Raw genomic sequence first — 22934 nt, 5'->3', positions numbered from 1 at the left:
TTACAGGATACACGATACGATAGGATACACGCACGATACGATAGGATACACGCACGATACGATAGGATACACGCACGATAGGACAGGATACACGCACGATAGGATAAACGCAAAACACGATAAACGCAAAACACGATACACGCAAAACACGATAAACGCAAAACACGATAGACCTGATAAACGATCTACACGATAGGATAAACGCAAAACCTGATAGGATTGTTTCAAAATGCGGAACGTTTTTTGACAAGACGAAAAGATTATTTTAAATTAAATTTAAAGATTAAAGATTATTTAAATTAGATTATATTTTAATTTAAATACTCGCAGAGCTTCAAATCTAAACTATAAAGTACATTTAATTAATATTATAAAAAGAACCTGAGATCTCTGTATTAATTTTACAAAAGTTGTTTATTTATATATATAAAAAAAAATGAAATTGATTAAATGGATTTTTATGAAATGGAGACTGTATTTTTTTTTTTTAATTTCTTCTCAAGTGTGTGAATTTTGAAACTCTATAAACAGATTTATTTTTTATGAAAAATATACATTTTAATTTTCTTTCTAATAAATTTATCTACAAGTACCAAGTTATTTCACGGAAGAAATTTACGCAATAAATTAAATATTTGTATTTAATGTCTAAAGCTTATAATCTGCGATGTATCCAAAAATCGCAATTAAATATTAATATCTTAGAAAATAATACAAGTAGAAGACTGGCCGAAAGAAAGGTTTAAAGAAAACGGCTTTAACAAAATTAATAAATTTAACATGATAGATCTATCAAGAACGAAACAGTTCAAGAAAATTAAATTGTCTGAATAAAAATCTAAATAATTATTAAAATAATGGCGATCTGCATTAATACATGTAAACTGTGTAATGAGAATATGAATCTGTTACAACTGCACATGTACGTTTACGCTAAGCTCTGACTTATGTACATGTAAACATTTTACATTACAGATACTTAAAATCTCGTATTTATTAACGAACATTGAATGGTTAAATACTTTCTCTTTACAATACAAAACAGAAATTAATTAACAAATATTAAAAGAGTGAAATGCCACTTTTCCGACTAAATAATTATAAATCATTGCTATTAAACTCTGTGTGTACTGTCTCTAATAATAAAGAAAAATAGGTTTAATTCGGCAAATGAATATTTAACCTTAAAAATCATTTTACACTGACCCGGTAATCTCATATAAGGCATATTCGAAGGGCGGTATTTTGAAAGTCCGCAACCAATTGAAAATTAGATAAACAAGATCTAACAAAATAGCCAAATATAATATTGAATTCTTAAATAAAGTTACATACGTATGGAATAAAATCGATTAATACAATAAATTGATTCGGTGTATTTATTAGTCTTGCATGGTCACGGCGGATCAGACGACTCCTTTTGTTTTATTTTTATAGTAAGATACCGTTAAAAAAATATTGCGAGCTAATTTTCATAGTTTAGAATGTTAGAACTATTTCATCCGTTTCTACGATCAATGAAATTGTTTCCTAGAATTAATTTTGTCCGTTTTACGTAGAAAACCCGATGACCCGAAACTGCACGTACCATAAGTGCAGTATATTTTTTTATGTTTATTAAAAAACTTATTTACATAAACATAATGGAAACATTGTACGAAATGAAAAAGAATCAACGGAGTGAGTTTAGGGACTTCATTTCATTAAATTGATTTATTTGAATTTTTATTTAACATTGAAGATGATTTTTTAATCCATAAATCGTACAATTATTTAATGTATTTTGAATTAAATCTTTGAAAAAATTGTTCAAACAAGTTAGGAACAAAATCCCGAAAATAAGTAGATGCGTTTCATTAGAACCAGGTAGTATTCGAGGTTACTAATTGACCCCAGGTGAGAAATCGGTACAGGTATGTTGACGGTGATCACACACACACGGGCCGAGGTGTCAGTTAGGGGAGAAGGGGGAGGGGGCGGTTGACCGCACAGGAAGACAGTGTTCTAATTAGAGAGCTACACATACGTGTCAGTTTTCTTGTAAGGAAAGGTCCTCGATTTATTTTGATTTTTGGCATCCCGATGGATTATATTTTGAGTTTATTTCCACGCCGAAAAGGTAAGCTGTTAAAAAACTTCATGTTTTCCCCTGTACATGTATAATAAAATTAATGAAAATCTTTTATTTTATAGTAACAGCCATGGTGCGATAAATTGGGTAGAATATTTTCATTGATTATATTTTATAATTTTGATTTCTTTTATTAATTTAGACATATGTCGAGGAATTTATAATTAGCTTTAAAAAAATAAATTTAAAATTTGAACGTATACGGCCAAAATCGTTGTTAAAATCATCTGGATCATTGTCTTATATTATATTATACTTGTAACCTCAAGACTTTAAATAATTGTGCATACATGCAGGTCAGACGCGTAAACATATTTCTAACGTTATCAGACGATAAACAAGGAAAAACAGAATATTGCATGAAAAAAGATACATTTCAATATGCTGCTTATTATTGATTTATTTGCTTTTTGTCTACGCGAACATCGTAGCTTACCAAAAATCTTTCTCCGGTAACTCCGATTCATTTGAGAAAATCATATTAGTAGGATTTAATTTTGACAAAATCAATCATACAATTCGATAAATTATTTTTTAAAGAAATAGACCAGTTGATCGATCTACTTATAATTTCATTTCCGAAAAATAGAGTTACTGTTTAAATTTTGACAATTACTCTCTGCTTTACCATGATATAATTATTCTATTTATTTAATTATTTATTTATTAATAAATCAATTTATTCATTCATGAAATACGCGATTAATTATTTTTTCCTTCTACGCTTTACTATTTCTTATATTGATGAAAAAGAAAGGGATAAATCTTTATTTTCTCTTTTTCGGTTGAATTAATCTTATTTTTATTAACAAAACGAAAAAGAAACTCGGAATAGCTCAGTAGTTTCTTTACATAGTAAAGATAAAAAGCGAGGGTTTCCGAATATACACGATAAACGCAAAACACGATACACGATAGAACCTGATAAACGATCTACACGATAAACGCAAAACACGATAAACGGAAAACACGATAGAAAACGCAAAACCTGATAAACGGAAAACACGATACGATAGGATACACGCACGATACGATAGGATACACGCACGATACGATAGGATACACGCACGATAGAACACGATAGAATTGTAAAGAATAACGATGCGGGTACTGTATAGGCATCACCATGTTATCCCAACCATGTTTCTACAGGAACCTTCAACAATTTTTTGAAGACATATAGCAACTTGACCCCAATAGATTGCCCCACTATACATAAATGCGTAAAAATATATGTGTTAAAACATTCATCAGTTTTAACTAGTATAAATCACTCTGTTTTTTACGGTAAAGCAAATAACGTACATACTGTAATTTAATAAATCATAAAAATAATAATTTTAGTTTGCAACTTAGTGTTAACTGTTTTAAAGATTAAAAAAACATTTGCTTTCACGAATATTCTTTCTTCATTAAATTTCCAGAAGCAAAATAATGTGATTTATGCATTGAATGAAAATTATATTCTGTCACAGTGTAGGGATATCAAATTGATATCCTTTTACAGTGTGACAAATATCAGAAGTGCGGAAAAACTTTGAATTTCCTTCCCATAACGAAGAATGTTTAAAATACACATTAGCCTGTTATAAGATGGGCGGAGATATAACCATTCTCCCCCCATCTAATATCACGTAGTTTTGATGTCTCAACCGCTCAACTATGACGTAACAAAGCCTAAACATGCAATGTATGACACTCAATTACAAAAAGACAGAGGCAATGCAAAATCAAAGAAAATGTAAGAAACAGAAAATTAAATATTTTTGTAGTTGAAAATGGAATTTATTTAACGAGAAGACATGTTTCGTACTCATAAAAAAATATTTTGAAAAAAATCCTGTTCTGCCCGTGAATTACAAAAATCATATTCACCTACAAAATAATACAAAATTAATCCTTTATTCATGTAAGCTGTAACAATAAGTGATGTTAAAAAACAGGAAATTTAGCTTAATTACATAACGTTATTAACCCAGGATCCACAATTCTGACTAACAGGATATAATTTGTATCAGGTGAACATTGCCTTCTTCAATTGTTTGAAATTGAAACTGTGTTATTGATGTATATGGGGAAGAATATCAGAGAAGTGTTTGAAGGGATTCCGATCCTCAGCTAGGAAGGATAACTCCTTGATTTATAATTTAATTCAAAAAGTCTCAAAATATTAATGAAGCTTGAAAATTAAATCTTTTCATGCAACAATTTTCATTATATACCTCTCAATGTGCTTCAAGGTCCTTTGAAGTTCTCAGAAAGGTCTAATTAAAAGTCGAAATGTTTACCTCGTAAAAGCATTTTAATATTACATATATCAAAAAATCAATCTTCATTTTAATCTAACCATAGATACCAATGTTTATTAACATGCTATGAAATTAGAAGTGATTTATGGAGCTTTGAAATGACAGAAGAATCTTTATACACTTTTTTTTGTAAAATGGTCGAAGTAAAAAATAGAAATTAAGGTACATTGTATGTATAAAGATTGTGGAATTTCTTCAAGAGCATGGATACCTATGATTTTTATTTTTAAAATGTGTTAAGTGATCAAATTTGAATTGGAAAATGCATAGCAGGTGTTTTTATTCGCAATTTCTGAAAATATATTTGAGACAGAATTCAGGGTAACGACTTGGTGTTTTAATAGTTATTAACACTTCAAACACAAAATGACCAATTACCCCCACGATCTCCATCAGGAGAACCAGAAGTCAGATAGGATTTATAAAAACGCTGACGCATATGTAAAGATTTCTTTTTTTTTAAATATAAATTTTAACAACATTAGGTTCAAATTTATATATATTTTTAATTTTTTCCGACTAACCGATTACAGATTTTCGAACCGATTGTCATCGTTACGACCGAGTAATCGGTCAACCGGATACAAATTGCCATCCCTTGTAAAAACACGTTACTTTGAAAATTCAGAGAAATTTTTGTGAGCATTTTCAATTTGTCAATGCTTGATTTTAAGAACCTGAGGATCGGAGTACCTTAAAGTCCATTTAAATATTTAAAACCTTTTCATTTTTGTTTCATCCAAGCTTTTATTTCTTCGGTTTTCAGCAAGTAAAATGCGTCTGATTGGAACATTTTTCTACATAACACTCATTACTATTTTCTTTGATTATTTATCTTTTAAAATTCAACTCAGATGGAATTTTAAATGTTGTTTTAAGTGTGGCATTAAAGAAACAAAGGTTCAATGACGTACTTTGGATTTTATTTTTTCAATATTTTCAATATTCCTTTAAAGACACTGTAGGTATCGAATGATTAATGCAAAGAGTAATCATGTAAAGAGTTATTTCGTGAAAAGTCATCATAAACATTTTCATAATTAATATATTACTGCATCAACGTCTAATCCTTTTGTAACATACAGAAGTTTCAAGAATTCCACTCATGAAAGTTTTGTAAATGACCTTGAGCAAATTGATTTTGAACTTCTAATTGATCAAGAACAAGACATTAACGTAGCATATGAAAAATTTGAAACAGTTTATATGGAGGTTATTGACAAGCACATACCAGTAAAACAAAGGGAAAAAAATTACAAACCAGCACCATTTATGAACAAAGAGCTTAGAAAAGCCATCTATTAAAAAATGTTTTTTAACATTTACAAAAAAATCAGGTCAAATGAAAATTGGGAGCTATATTGAAAACAAAGAAATCAAGTTAATACGATCAGAAGGAATTCAGTTAAAAATTATTCCTTAGAAAGATGTGTAGGTGGACCTAAAGATAACAATTTCTGGCCAACTATTACGCCATTTCTAACAAATAAAGGAAGTCATTTTGAAAATAACGTTATACTAAGTAAGAAGGGAGAAATCATAAACAATCAAACAGAGGGTGAGGAAACTTTTAATGACTATTTTGTAAATGTGGCTAAAGACAAAGGGGTAGGGAACCGTAGCGTAGATCAAGATCATCCAAGTATTAAAGCAATTTCTGAAAATGTACATATAGAAAATGATATGGAATTTAAACCCATACAAACTTCCTTTGTTGATCAGCAAATGAATAAAATAGGTGTTAAAAAGCAACACGAAAAGATGGTATCTCTGTTAAAATATTTAAATTGTCAAACCCAAAGATGGCAAAACCAATCACTATGCTCATTAATAAATCATTTGAACAATGTGAATTTGCGAAAAAAAACTTAAAGAGGCACAGGTTGTTTCACTTCATAAGAAAAATAGTCAGTTAGATTTAGGTAACTACAGGCCTGTTAGCATTCTGCCAGCAATCTCAAAGACTTTTGAGAGGACAATATATACACAGCTGTTGAAATTCTTTGACAGTAAATTCCAACCCTATTTATCGCCATATATTTATGGGCCAGTATGCTATGTTAATGAAAATCGTTGAAGACTGGAAAAAAAAGCAATTGATGATAACAAGTATACTGCTGCTGTGTTTATAGGTCTCTCAAAGGCCTTTGATTGCTTACCGCATGACCTGCTGTTGTTGAAAATGAAAATGTATGGCCTCTCAGATTCTGCTCTTACATTTGTACAAAGTTATCTGTCAGATAGGAGACAATGTGTAAAAGTAGGGAATATGTTTAGCACGTTTAAAGATATATATAAGGGTGTACCTCAAGGTTCTATATTAGGTCCCGTCCTTTTTAACATATTTTAAACGCTATTTTTAACTTTGATGATGAAGGCATGTTATAAAATTATGCTGATGACAACTCACTGTCTCATTCAAATTATGACTTAAGGACGTTCGATCCTGAGATTTTGAGCTTATTTTGATCAAGTCCTTTATGTATAAAATTCTGCATCATTTTTAAGTTCTAACAATAAATCTGAATTTTACGGTGCATATTTAACTATATTCAATGAAAAAACCGCGATTAAATTCCATTCAAGTAGAATTAAGCTAGGGATTATATTTTGTGGCGGAAGGTTTTTTAGACGAAAATGTTCAGTTTATCAATTTTGAACAATAACAGTACTGTTGATTTTTGATTCCTATTTTTCAATCCTGGTTGCACACAAAGCTGCAGTGAAATGTGTTATGCTGGTTGTGAAATGTCTATTAAATTTTTCCTTATGAATTCTATCGACAAAGTGTGACAAATATAGTAAATATATTCGTTGTTCTGAAAAACCGGGAAAAAAGTGAGCCAATTTTAACGTAAAATTGAGACTTTTTTAGTAATATCTGAAAATTTACATCATATACCCCAACTTTTGACGTTCTTTTCTAAATATTCAAGATAAATTTAACCTATTTACTTAAAACCAGAAAAAGTTTCAGACTTTAGAATAATTTTCTTGTTTATAAAATTGTCAATGCCAGAAAAATCACTTTTTATTAGTGTAGAAAGGTCAAATAATTGATTATGCAAAGCAATTTGAAACTTTTTCTTCGTCACAAATTTCAAGTGTCTTTTTTTAAACAAACAAAAAGTTCATTTTGTTTCATGATTTAATTGGATACAAATATTGGAGTGAAAGCGTCAAAAAATAAATTATTAATTAAAACATAAATTTCAGTGCGAAAAGGTCAAAAAGGTGTACTGTTGCGCCAAAAAAGTTCTTGTAATAATGACAGTAGGAAATTTAAATGAACTATTGTAACGTATGACTAATATACACCTAAATATAGTTTTATCATTTGTGAAAAAATTAAGATATTGTGAAGATACCAGTAGTGGAGACCTAAATCAACCAGTTTTCACTCTATCACAGGACGTGCTGACTGGGAACCTTGAACCCTTTTATACACATTAGATTAATAAATTAAGTTATTAAAAGGTGAAGATTACGAACAATTATAAATTTGATTTAACGGATTGTGGACAGGGCAAACAGCACACAGTTAGAAACATCAGAGAAGTGATCAGGTGTCTAACCCAAGTTAGCATTCCCAGTTGTTCGGTCAAATCCTTCGTGAGACCTCTTTATTAATCGACCGGTTACTTTTTGTCTGAAACACGGAGAAATCAGTAGTCAAATTAAGTTTAAAATCAATGGTTGAAATATGTTGCCAACGTAAAAGTTGGACTTCGAAATTCGATCCCATGCCTAAATAGATCAAAACGGTGGATAGGTTCTTCAGCCGAGATTCAGAATGTCTCTTGGCAGCAGAAATCCAAATTAAACACATTTTTTTTTACTTTTTACAGCATATTAATTGATTAAAAACTAGTCCATTTTTTAAACAATTCTCAAACCTAACATGTATGTTTCGTTTATATATTTAGTCAATCAATTCAGAAATGGAAAACATAAACAGGATGTAGAAAAGAATGAGGTCATGGCATAAAAGAATTTAACGTGGTAAAAGTTACCATGCCTATAAAATATAAGTACAACTATACTCCTTTCTAACAATTTCATTTTGTTTGTGAAGCTTGGTCTCCCTGACGTAAGGGATGAAATTAACAAAATGGCCTTCTCAGAATTAGGCACAACGGAATGTCAAGATAGCCTCAGTTTCTATGAGTTTCTATGTAGTTTTTATTTACTGTATTACTGTGGGTTAGAGGTCTGTTTTTGTAAATCTCCTTAATTCTGAGAGTGGTAGTGATAGGTGATGTTGCACACAAATCAGGTCAATGTGTAAAAAGTCAAGTCAACAAGTGAAAATCATGTGTATAGAATTTTTGTTTAGTTCAGTCCTGGGGGTCATAAAAAAGACGAGCTCACTTTTGATCTCAGTCTCACTTTATCTAAAGGAATGAATGGTGGAAAAGTGAGACTGAGATTAAACGTGAGCTTGTAAATGTTTTATGACCCCCAAGCCAGAAGTCAGCATCACACGCAATGAAAATTTTATAATCAAGTATAGTTATGGTTATATTTTGTAGACATTCAATTGACATTCAATCTTTTCAACATGGCAAAAGGTAATTATGAGAATTGTTATCGACAAAAAGGTAGAAGTAGATAAAAATTTTTAATTCAAGCTCAACTCTAAAGTTGGTACATTTCTAGCATTTCATTCACCCGCTTTTAAAAGAAGAACATTCTGTTCTATGAAAATATTCTCATCTTAACTTATTTATCTGTTATGAGATACCAGTTATCAGTACGTCCTCTCTTTTTATTTCAATCAAGGCAATCATAAAATTAACTAATTATTACTTTTAAAAACCATGTAACAGGGTTCTCCATGAGCTGTTTTACTGTGTTGTTCTGTATCGTATGTTAACAAACTTACAATTTGAAAAGTCATACTTCAGTAGTAAAGGTTGGAAAAATCTAACAATGCTTTGAAATTACCATCATCATCAAATAAATGTTTAACCTGTAAAATCCCACTGGCTGTCCAGTTTTCAAAAAATGATGTATTTCCTCTATAAACAAAGTTACAATTGTTCCATATCGGCTGTTGAAGAACATTGCCGGAAGAAATTTTGTTCAAAAAATAGGGCTTACATTCATTAAAGCAACATAACATTTGTTGATAAAAAAAATAGGTAGTTTCTCTAGTTTTCCCATATTTTCTATCTTTCTATCGGAGAAACCTAGCACATAAAGAGCATCAAAATTTGATTTTTTACAATAGCCATCAAAAATGTTGAACAAAACATCTTTGCTTTTTAACAATCTAGGTACCCAAGCCGCTTTTAAAGCTTTTAATTTAAATTCAATATCAACGATTGAAAGGCCATCTTTAAAATTCTACCTATAAGCGTGTTTCGTTTAATTCATTCATTTTTATCCCAAATAAAGTTATAAATTAGAAGTAACGGTAGTATTTTTTAATGTAAGCAATATCAGGAAGACTAAGTATTGAGGTAACATATGTGAGTTTAGATATAGCAAGTGTCTTTACTATACATGATTTACCAAATAACGTTAGCATTCTTCTTTTCCAGGATTCAAAATGTTTTTCAATTTCGTGAGAAATTTTCATCCAGTTTTTAGTGTAACATTCTTCCTTATCATATCCTATGAATATCCCCAAGCATCTTACTGCTTTATTTGTAATTTTTATACCGTAGGGTTCATCATTTATATATTTTTAGTTCCCCTAATAAAATACATTCTGTCTTATGCATGTTTACTTTAGATCCCACATGTTCACAAAATTCTTATAATTTATCCAGAGTTCGATACATTGATATATCGGCCCTTAAAACTACAGTCAAATTGTCTGCATGTTGAATGTTTTTAATTTCATGATTATTAATCGTAATGCCTTTTATATCAGTATCACATTTTATTTTAATAGCCAAAATTTCTGCAACGAAGAGGTACAAGAGAGCGGAAACAGGACATCCTTGCCTAATTCCTCGTGTCATCTCGCTGGTTTTAGAAAGCCAGCCGTTGTTTTTCATTTTAAACATTGGATTTGTATAAAAAAAAAGTTTTGCCCACTTTATAAAACTATAGCCAATATTAAATTTTTGTAAAACTTGGAAAAGAAAATTACATTCAACCGAGTCAAAGGCTTTTTCAAAGTCCAAGAAAAGTAAAATACCATCTGAATTTTCTCTTTTACAGTATTCAGAAACGTCAAGTACTAATCTAGTATTTTCACCTATATATCTTCCTTTAATTTATGCAGTTTGATTTTCGTTAATTAACTTATATAGTATATTTTGTAATCTTTTTGCAAAGACAAAAGCAATGATTTTGTAATCTGTGTTTGTTAAACTTATCGGTCTATATTTTTTTAAATTATCTTTTTCACCCTTTTTGTAAATCTGTGATATATTAGAAAGTTTCTGTGTGTAAGACAATTCACCTTTATCAAAAATATCACTAAGGACTATTTAAAAGAAAGGCCCAAGTTTTTCCCAAAAACATTGATAAAATTCACTTGGAAGGCCATCTAGTCCAGGTGATTTTTCTTTTTTCATGTTATAAACAGCTTCCTTACACTCTTCATATTTTGAAAATTTTTCTAGCAATATCTTATCTTCTTCACTTAATTTAGGAATATCATCTATCTCAGATAAATATTTTTTTTCTATTTTATTGTTTGAAATGTCTTTACTCGTATATAGTTTGTTATAGAAAGAATGCATTTCACCTAAAATGGCATTAGTTTTACTGATTTTTTTTTCTTCTCTTGTTTCAATTTCTTTAATTATGTTTCATGATTGATTGCGTTTTTTTAAGTTTAAAAAATATTTTGAATTTTTCTCCCCCTCCTCGATCCATTTAATTTTAGATCTTATCTGCGTACCTCTAGATTTTTTGTCGTAAATAGCGTCGAGTTCCGCTTCTAAAGTTTTCAGTCTTTTGTAATCAAAATTTTCTACGTTTCCTTCCTCCATATCTTCTATTTCGCGTTTTATTACTCTTATCTTTTGTTTAATTTATTTTTGTTCATTTTTTGCAAAAATAATAGAGAAATTTCTAACCTTTCGTTTAATTAACTTCCATGTCATTATAAGGTTTGAAGAGGAATCTATACTATGAATAATGTCTTAAATACCTTTTCTGTATTTTTCTTTATCGAGATAGGAAACGTTGTTTCCAATATCCGGGACCTTTTTTCGTTTTATCGATATCAAAACTAAATTTTAAGTATCTATGGTCACTCATTCGACTTCCGTTTGAATGGGTACCTGAAATTTTTCTAACCTTGATATCTGCTACGGTATATAAAAAAATTATTTATAAAAACAATCTATTCGACTTTTAGGATCATTTTTTGCATCACACCAAGTGAAACCTGACATACCTGGATTTTGTTTTTTCCAAATATCATCCATGTTATAATGCTTTATCAAATCTTTTAAATAATTTACACTTTTATCAACATTATAAATATTGTTTAACTTGCCATCAAAGTCTCCACATAGTATAATATTTTCGCTGACACAATTTTTTGAAATAAAATTCTTAAGTTTTTTGACTTATCGACTTAAAGATTTATCAGAATTTTCCTACCATCAATAGACTTTTTGACATTTATTATGTTTACATCTAATTTTTCATTAAATAGAACAGACACGCCTCTACTGAATGCAGAGTCTCTATATGCGTGAACGTTTCTTTAATCGTTGACAAAAAGATAGAAGTAGATGAACTTTTTCAAATCAAAGCATTTTATTGACCTGTTATCATAAGAAAAAACTGCTGTGCTATGAAAATATCCAGTGTCCTCTCTCCTTATCTCAATCAACAAAATGATAAAATTAACTGATGATTACTTTTTGTCCCCCGCTTGAAAAGTGGGGGATATTAATTTGGGTTTGTCCGTCCGTCTGTCCGTCCGTCCGTCCATCCTTCCGTCCGTTTTTCTGTCTGTCTGTAACGCTTTCGTTTCCACACGATATCTCGAGAACCCTTTAAGCTTTTGCATTGAAATTAAGCATAGCAACTCCCTATGGACTAAAGAAGACCCCTATTGATTTTGAGGTCAAGAGGTCAAGGGCAAGGTCATAAATAAGCAAATTCAGTCTGTTATAACACTTTCGTTTCTACACGATATCTCAAGAACCATTTGAGCTATTGCAATGATATTTTACATAACAACTCCTTGTGGCCTAATGAAGACCCCTATTGATTTTGAGGTCAAAAGGTCAAAGTTCAAGGTCGTAAATTTATACATTCTGTCTGTGTGTAACACTATCATTTCCGGGTGGTAAATTTCAAGAAGATTTCGAGCTTATGCAATGTAATTTTATACCAAAACTCCCTAGGACCTCTCTCATCCCTCTTAAAGTGCCCTGCCCCGTTTGTTTTATTAGTATTTATAGTATTACATGTCGCTATTTTAAGCACAGGGGCATGGGGAGAGTTATTGCGTGTAAAACTGGTTCTCGGCGGACTTTATGTTCTTATTACATCTATTAGAACTATTTAATAAAGGCTAAATAAATCAAACACCATGGATTGTGTAAAATTTTGAGAATACCGAACATGAATATATACATGTATGTGACTTTAGTTCTGCATATACTTGACGCTATGTAAAGCGATTCCGTGGTCTAGTGGTATGTCTCTCGCTTCAAATGTGAGAGGTCCCGGGATCGAATCTCGGTCAATCCTTTTTTTTAAAATACTTTTCTTTTTTTTTTGACTAAATGATAGTATTCAGCATGTGAAATGATATAGCCATAACTTTTGCATTTTATAAAATCATCATTACAGTGTGATAAATATTCCATATAAAAAGAATCTTCTAAACACATAATAAAGAATAAGCAATCAAATCTTTATATGCATATTGACATACATGTATTTTATTTGCTTCAGTAACATGTGTACATTTAATAATTCTACAAATTCAGTCAGGGGGATCCGACTTTTTCCCTAAGCGGAGGACACGAATTCTCTGAATTAGCTTGTAAGAATTATGTTAATTATACTCAACTTTATTCAACTGTACTCAACTTTAAAAGTGTTATTCCAAACAGTTTTTATACATTTGAAAAAAATATTTTATACAGTTAACTCCTTATAACTAACAGAATTGTTAGGCATTATACACTTAATGTTCACGTCATAGAAATACGTTTTTACCATTTACCCGCAGGCACTTTATAGAATAGTACAATTTTCTCTAAAGTGTAGCGTAAATATTATGCCGTATTATTTAAAATTAAAATAATAATTTTTCTTTCTATTTTATGAGATTCCAGTAAGTATGAAATAGAAGGAATTCGGCAATAAATTGAAGTTTAAATGAACATTTTCAAGTGCGTGAAAATGCGTGATTGCGGGGAAACGGTATATGCGTGATTTTGCGTTACAAATAGGAAATGGTATATGCGTTAAGATGAGATATTCAATTTCCTTTATTCAACTTAGTAAAAAACAAAACAGTGTTGATTATTCAACTTTTCAGCATGCTAATACCGGTCACAACAGCTTAGTGGTAGAGCGTCCGCTTCGTGATTGGGAGACCCGGGTTCGATTCTCTTTCGCAGCGCATAGGTAGTGTTTGTTTCTTCGCCAAGCGCTTGGCTTTAGAATTGAAAGTAACGGGCATTTCGGATATAATCTTAAAACCGTAAGTCCCGTGTTGCGGTAGGCGCTGACACTATAAAGCAACCTCTCTGCTCATTGGCCTTGACTGCTGACTATACATTTTCCGGGCCGCAATAGAGGGTGGCGTTTATTTAGAAGGGAAAACTGTACAGCTTTGTCGATTTAGATTATCTGTCTACAAAGAAAACATGCCAATTGCCTTACCTTACTTAAAAATTAACGAAAGCTGCCATTTACTGAAAGCAACATTGAATTAAAGTCTATTAAACGTAAAGTTACAAAACTCTGGAACCCGAATCTTTCAGAAATATTATTTATAATTTAAAAAAACAGACTTTGTATAAAATCAAAAGTGTTCTAAATACATATCCTGTGAATTTTAAATGTATTTTTGATTTAGAGAATTTAAGTATTGGGATATTAAAATAGTACAATCACTCCCACATTTTATTGTGTTGAAATAATATTACATAAAATTACTTTAAAGAAAATGGCCTCTGAGGTGTTGTTGCTTTATTCACAAAATCCGACTTTAGATAAGATTATTTTATCTTTCTGTCTTAGTTTCGGGTTAAAAAAAAACTTCTCATTTTTCTTTATTTTTCCTTCGACTCAAGAGTACTAGTTGCGGTTAAGTTAATCATTTACAGATAATATCTAGGTGAACCGGATTTTTTTAAAATTAGATATCTGAGTGCAAGAATTCATTCTCATAGGCAATCCTAATGTTGTTATATTATTATTTAAAAAATATCCCGTTAGAAATCCATTTATTCAAGGAAAGCTTTTTTTAAGAAGTATTTAGATTAAATTATAACTCGGGCATATTGATTAGCAACTTATCAATGTACGTTAGATCAATTAAGGTAATGCTTCTCTTAGGATTAATTATCATGATTTATCGTTATTACTATTAGAAAAAGTAAAACCTGAAAGGCACATTTCTTTTTATAATTTATAAGTTTCATTCATTTTACATTTTACATTCATTTTAATTATTTTACCACAATTTAGATTTCGAGAAAATTATAAACAAATGGGTATTTTGTATTTGTAAACGTCATACTACTGGCTTTGAAGTCTTTTATTTCAAGGTAAACTGGATATAAAGTTGTTACCTGTTTATGTATATTTTATCAATGCTATGGCAACATGCTCTACAATGGACGAAAAACGCACGTCAGCCATTAAACATGAAAAGGAAGTGAAAACTGTTACATTAGAGTTAATTATCCAATTTATCATACATATTCGTATATATCAGAAGTCCATGAATTCACAGTGGTCAGTATAGTTATATAGTAAAAATAAATTAAATAGAAAACACGAAGACAACAAAGTTAAGCATTATCGCTTTCATTTAAAAATAGTTTAATTCTGGTTGTAACGCTGTATTTGATTGGATAAAAAATTTACTTCATATCGTATAAAATGGGTTGCCTACGTCACAATGACTTGCGTCAAAAACGTATCAATCCGCCTGACGTTACATTCAAATTTTGTACAAATTGAGGTCATTTTATTAGAACAATTATCTTTTTTTCTTACAGCGAATGAATGAAAATTAAATCATAAGCAATCAAATTAATAGCTACCCATTTTATACGGTATAAACTGGGTTGAAACAGTTTACGCTTTTTTTATAAACCGCTTCGCGGTTTATAAAGCGTAAACTGCGTAAGTTGCGGTTAAGTTAATCATTTTTACAGATTATATCTAGGTGTACCGGATTTTTTAGAATTAAATGCATGTAAATATTTGAGTGCAAGAATTCATTCTCATAGATAATGATAATGTTGTTAAATTATTGTTTTAAAAATATACTGTTAGAAATCTATTTCTTCAAAGAAATGCTTTCTTAAAGAAGAAGGGTATGGAGATAACGAAAAGTATTCAATTTCAAAGTCCATAAAACAATACAAAATAGGAGCAGAATAAACACGGACCTCCGAAACATAAGAGGTGCGCAGGTACGATAGGCCTCCCAGGGAATATTGCAGTTTACTCTGTGTATGTACTTCTCTGAGCTACAAATTCATGACGTCATAATTGAAAATGACGTCAAGTCACTGCAAACTTGAGCTGTAATATGGGGGAGAGTGTCATAAACCTTAAATCTTTTTCAATCAGCATATAAAGATGCAGAAATCTAGTTTAAAATAAACATGTTTAAATCATTTTTTTTAAAAATCTAATATATCCGAATAATTAAGATAGCTTTATATTCTTACTCTTGCGGAAAAGTCAGCGTGTTCAAAATACATACGAAAATATACATTTGACATTTACCCTTTTTAATACACGTGGATGGAGGCAGAATTCATAATATGTGTATAAAAGAGCCTGGCGCAAGTCTATAATGAGGATTAATTTGAGATGTTTTGAGAAAATCTGTAAGAGGAGTCTCCTCTCTAACTGAATCTTGCTTGGGAAAAATGTATGATGGCTTTGTTTTAAAAGAAATGACGATATTGAGCGGAAAAATACCCTCAGATTTGTCGGTAAGTTGAAGGTAATGTTGAAATATTTTGTACCAGAGTAAAAGTATAACATTTCCCAAGCACATTTCGGGTTTTCAAGGATACAACGAGTTTAATTACATGACAAAAAATTAAAAATAACTGTGTTTAGGGCTGCGCCGAAGCGATTTATATAAAGCACTTCACAAAGGTAAAAGTGACTGTCACGTGATCAATGAGGTCATGTGATATCGTAACAAATATGATTATATATAGCCTAGGGAACTCTCTATATGAATTGGCCGTATTAAGGTACATAACTTTAAAAGAAAATTTAAAATCGGCCTTGCAATGCAGTGTTACATTTTAAACACATTTAAAGCTATGGGAAGCCTTAACAATACTGTGTGGGATCAGGTGCCATGGAGGAGTGAGCATCCCCTGCTGACCGGTCACACCCGCCGTGTGCTCCTCGTCATGATCAGGAAATAACGGAAAAAATACGTCGTCAACTCAGTGTAAAAACAATGGACTAACAATTAGTATGAAAAACGTCAGTCAGCATTTGACTAAATGATGAATTGTATTTGCTGACAAGTTCATTGTATCGACCATAGAACTTACAAAATGATGACTTTAAATGTCGCGGCTGCTATTCTTGTTTCATCAACTTGCTTGTCAACAAATTACCTTGTTTTAGAAATTGTTCGCACGTACAGCATGCTCTTGCATATCGAATCAACTGAGATATGTAGACTCTGTATGCAGGTGATGAAGGCATATTGCTGCATAATACAGAAACACCGACATCTTACGAACGGACGTAACTTAAAACGGGGATCAGTCATTGTAGTCTATTGTATTCACTGTTGGATTATTGAATTCTTCAATTTTATTGGGATTTCGATAGATGAAATCCCTACAAGATACCTCAAAGCCACGTCTTGTTGTAGTCGCTACCGTTACGCTACAATACATTTCAATGGACATTTAAACAAGCAAAGGGGTTCGAGAAGGGAAATGAAAGGAAAATTTTAAAAATGTCATTCTATGACATAAAATAAAAAAATAATAGTATGTGCGTATCTAGTAGGGGTCGAAGGGGGGGGGGGGGTACTTTACGAATTGAAAACGGGGGCGGGCCAATTTTATACGGGAAAAATTACTATGACGTCACACAAAAATATGATTTTTATGCATTTCTTATAATACCTGAAAATTAAATAATAATTTGCAACTTTTAACTGCATAAGCATAATAAACAACAACAAAACTTATCAATGCATTAAAAACTTCTTAGTTAAATCCTATGTAACTGGTTATAAACGAAGCACTGGTCGCGATGAACTTGTAAACATGACGTTATTTTGGTAAAAATGACGTATTTCATGTGCTGTGAGAGGAAGAATTAGGAATTTTTTAACAATGAAAAATGTGTTTTATTTTTAAACTGAATATAATTTACAGGTTTTAAATAATCGATTAACACCAATGTATATACCTTGTTTAGTGCGATTATTCATTAACAATCAAGAGAATACATTTTATTAATTATGTCGTGTTTTTATGTACAGGTTACGTGTATCTTACATCGAGATGCCTCATAAAATCGTACTTTCGCAAGGGCATACACTGAATAGATCTTAACCATTTTTTGAATATAGATAAAGGATTTTTTCTTAACTTGAAAAATGCTGCTGCTTTCTGTAAATCGAGGGCGTGATTTTATAAGTACACAAAATATTTGGTAAAAGTCAAACATATTTCGACATTGGCTTATTTACCTGAAAATTAAACTATTTTAAAAAACGCGAATTCTATTTAAAGCAGCAGCACTTTTCAGAAACTACGAAGTATGCAAAAACAATTAATAGCGTGAATTTTTAATTTCAACTAGGGTATGCCCTTGCGATATTGAAATTTGTTAATGACCCACATTCAGTACACGAACTATGCATTCAACACGTGACTGTCCATCGATGGGATCAAACTCCATACATTACATTGTGGGTTATACAATGCTATTTCCACAAGTATTTAAGTTCTGTGATAATAAAACACATTAATAAAAATAAATTCAGTTTTAAAAAAAATCCCCCCTTTTTGCAAGTCGATTTTCCGTTGATTTCTCATAATAGGCCTTAACAGTGCTGCGTACAAACATGTATATTAAAAATCTCACGGATGCTAGTGGACTGGACCCCCCCCCCCCCCCGCCTTTAAAATCCAAGACCTAAAGCTATTTTTTAATTTCATTGTAAAAGTTCAGAGACTTCTCGATATATTGTCCGAAACAAAAGTGTAACAGACGGACAGAATTATAAGACGACCGGGCAGACCGAAATTAATATCCCCGACTGTCGGGGGGGGGGGGGGGGGGGGGGGGGTTATGGGTAGGCGCAAAATGGAAGTTTAATGAATTGTGTTTTTGACATAGTTTACTATGCACATTAATCCCGAAAGCTGCCTAAAATATCTAGTAATAAATCATATAGGCTATTTTGATTAGCACCTTATGAAGAAAAATAAATGCACTGACAAACTTTTGAAAAAGTTGACAGGGTGTACATTTTGATCTGCTAATCATATAATGCCTGTATGTCTTTATTTGGTACAATGAAAAATGTAGCGGTAATGATCGGTCGAAAATCTGAAAAAAAATGTAGCGGTAATGATCGGTCGAAAATCTGAAAAAAATGTAGCGGTAATGATCGGTCGAAAATCTGAAAAAAATGTAGCGGTAATGATCGGTCGAAAATCTGAAAAAAAAATGTAGCGGTAATGATCGGTTGAAAATCTGAAAAAAAGTAGCGGTAATGATCGGTCGAAAATCTGAAAAAATGTAGCGGTAATGAGTTGAAATTTTTGACAATGTAGCGGTAATGTTGACCTCCCATAGTCAGGAGAAAGAGATTGGTGATTTGGAGCATTTCTCCAAACAATGCATTGTTTTAATTGTTACGTAACCCAGAGGCGTATATAGTGTGTTTTGATGACACTGTAGCTATTCAAAATGTGGCAATTATCAGTTTACACTGTACATTAATCAGTATATCTTATATGTGATTTTTAAAAAAGATTTTTTGAACCTTTTTCATATCATTATTTGAAATCAGTTCTTATCTGAAATAAGTTTGAAAACTTAAATGTAAGGTAAGTGTACATTCTTTTAACAGAATAAAAAGTGTATTTTTAAAATGAAATAGATACAGAAATTTTATTTAAACACGTTAACTTTTTATTCAATTTTATTATTTGCAAAAAAAAAAAGAATAATAATAAATAAAAAAAATAACCTAAACAATAATTTCTATCATCCATGCCCATTTTAATTTCTTAAAAAATAGGTACATACAAAATAATGCTTTGTAATGCAATGTCATGCCAGCATTACTCTGGATTTTATGAAGTAATGCATTACCATTACCATTACCATTACATGTAAAGCAAATTCTTGGGCATAACACATTACTAGCATTACTTTGAGTTCATGTAATGCATTGCAATGCATTACCATTACAATTAGCATTACCCGACGCCTGCATATGAAATACATTATAAATATGTTATGGACGGTTAATTTATGAAAGAAGACAAACACGAATATCTTGGGACCCCGTATGTATATTGGGGGTTGGGATAGGGAAGTGTTTTGGTCTACACTTGTGATAAGCATATGTGTGCACATACTTTTGAAGTATGCCATGACAACTAGGTGACAGCTGTATGTTTTCATATTCTTCACACTTTTAAAAGTCCGTATTTATTATTGTCGGTATTCTGAAATCAATCTTTTTTTTTTTTTTACAACAGGATGGTGAATATATAGTTTTCCTTACAAATGAAACAAGTTATAATTTCGGTTATAGTTTTTTATGTATATTGGACCTTCGGTCAAAATAATTCTGTGTGTGGTCAAAAGTACATAGTGTATCTTCTAATTTTATATTTTGACGAATAATGCATGGTTAATAAACAATGACATTGTGGAGCATAACTTTTAGACAAAGAAAAGAACTTACTAAGAAAAATGCACCACCTTACATAAGGGGTGTTAAGAAAGTTCGTTCCAGGATGAAATTTTTTCAAAAATTTCAAAGTAGTGCTTATATAAAGAGATGGATTTTCAAGTCTGACAAAATCAGAAGAGTGTGATTTAGATTTATAGCAATTCATTTCTAACAAGAACTTATAGAATTTTCTTTTCCATATGAAAATATATATAACATCTTCAAAGCACCCAAATGATAGAAATGCTGGTCATTTTGAGTGAAAATAAAGAATAAGTTACTTTCGTTTCTTCCTAGTTTATCTTGCATCAGACAAGCTGATGAGCGTAGGTATAAGAACGATAGATCATTTTTCAAAAGAATAGGTTTGTCATCATTTTGAATTTTCTTTACAGATCTGATAATTTTTGCACAGTATTTGAAAGGATGTTTTGACCTGTGTGCTTAATATATGTCACAAATATGCGTCATTCCTAATTTTTCTGAACAGACATCATCTGTTTAAGTACCTGCCCTCTCCTTATTGAATCAACAAAAGACAATTAAAACCTTATCAGTAGCAAGAATGGACTCTGTAAACATGAAATATCACAAATTGTAAATATCTTCTAATCGTATTTCTTTTGGAAAATAAAAATTATTGGTTTCCATTGTTACTTTCCGCCTCTTAATGGAATTTAAAACATCCATTTGGTACGTTAAATACATGAAGACAAAGAGTCAAGGTTTTTATTTTTGTATTTACCAATTGCATGGCGTAAATTCTCTCACATAATTTATAATATTTATGAAATTATGACGCCGGTTACAAAAACAGGGTTTCCTGAATTTTGGTCATTTTCAAATAAGGGATATATAATGTCTGTTACAACGCACTTTGAAAAATACGCACGTTGAAAAAATTTTTTCTAAGTGATTTAAATTTGGGACCAAATCAACGCACTTTGAAAAAATAAATTTTCTTTTCAAACTGCGTTAATATCGATCATATTGACGCACTTTGAAAAAATGTGTATGGCTTGGTCAATTCTCTTGCAAATCTTAGGTATGGTGAATAATTGAATCCTTTGATAAGTTTTCGGTGATGCGGTTACTTAATTCAGGATGTGAAAGTGAGCGATTTTAATTTTTCATACCGTGAAAATTCTTTCTCTCTTAAATGTTTTACTGTACTTAATCTTTTCCAGTTTTCATACATTTTATGTAGACTAATTTATTGAAAGTTTTCAACGTCATAGCTCATAAATTATAAATAGACAAACCTTTACGACTGCTATATACATGTATTGCACAAAAATGAAAACCAATATAAGCAGTTTTCTGCCCTTGTAGAACCCAGCGTTTAATTTGAAAAGCATATCGATTTACAAACACAGATCTTACAATGATCAGTCTCTACCGAATTGGACAATTTTTAGTTCTCTTACAAACATGCTATTCTCAGTGTTCCGCCCCATTCGACCCCAAAACTTTGATCGTTAGCAATTATGAAAATTCCGCACATCCAGGATTTAACCTTTTGAGAAATGCTGACCTTGCAATGTGCATGATGATTTGTTTCAAGTTTAAGTTGTGTCGCTCAGTGGATTGGATACAAGAAGAAAAGACATGTCGGCTAAACTCAAGATTTGTCTTCAAGAAAGACAACAGTCTAATAACTAAAGGCCCAACCTTTCATGAACTGGAGGATTTTCCAGTGGTAAGAAAATATCTTGTTACATTTTCATGAATTTAATTACATGTTAAACGAATTGAATCAGAACTCTAGATCTGGGTTGATTTCACTTCAGCACTTGGCTAGCAATTGCTTAAACAACATCTGTAGTGAAGATGAAATTTGTATTGGTGGAAAATGTGTACAGGTTTTAAAAGGTAAGATACAACTTCTATTATATTGTAGAAAGTGTCTTTTAAATAATTTGATAGCCTAACAATATTTATATTGAAAACATACTTTTGAAAGGTTTCCTTTTCAGATCGTGTAAAACAATTCTTTATAGAGATTTTGGTACCACAAAATACATAGCCATCCAGCATGGCACGCAAGTTGTTTCGGTCGAACTCGAGCAGGTAATTGAAAATAAAGTCCAGGGCCAATCAAATACAAAATTTAAAAATCAGCACTTTTTAAATTATAATGTATCTAGACACTACATATTGTTTTTCATCTCATAAGAACAATTTAGCTCCATTTTCGTGTTAAAATACCCGAATCGGAAGGGAAGATTCAGGAATTATTTTGTGTCAAACATGACTTGACGTTGACCTCAAATAAAATACAGTGATGACACCCCACAATAAATGTCTTTAAACGCGATGTGAATAGTGACTAATTGAAAACTTTGAGAGCACTGTATCGAAATATGCCATGTTTATTTGAAATTGTATTATTTTTGGCGCCTGATCC

General features: G+C 31.1%; 1 protein-coding gene across 1 annotated transcript in view; it reads left to right on the top strand.

Annotated features, from left to right (window-relative positions):
* Positions 1 to 22934, top strand: part of LOC134243137 (fibrinogen-like protein A) — a 59008-nt gene that overhangs the window by 11794 nt on the left and 24280 nt on the right. The window contains exons 3-4 of the mRNA XM_062725372.1: positions 22092 to 22226; positions 22318 to 22399. Of these exons, the coding sequence (XP_062581356.1) occupies positions 22092 to 22226; positions 22318 to 22399 (217 nt within the window). The remainder of the gene's footprint in view (positions 1 to 22091; positions 22227 to 22317; positions 22400 to 22934) is intronic.

The sequence above is a fragment of the Saccostrea cucullata genome, unplaced genomic scaffold (genome assembly GCF_032062105.1).
Source record: "Saccostrea cucullata isolate Sc308-1 unplaced genomic scaffold, CSIRO_AGI_Scuc_v1 ctg1610, whole genome shotgun sequence".
In the NCBI taxonomy this organism is placed as follows: Eukaryota; Metazoa; Mollusca; class Bivalvia; order Ostreida; family Ostreidae; genus Saccostrea; species Saccostrea cuccullata.
Note: the sequence above shows the minus strand (reverse complement) of the source record. Positions and strands in the feature narration are given on the sequence as shown.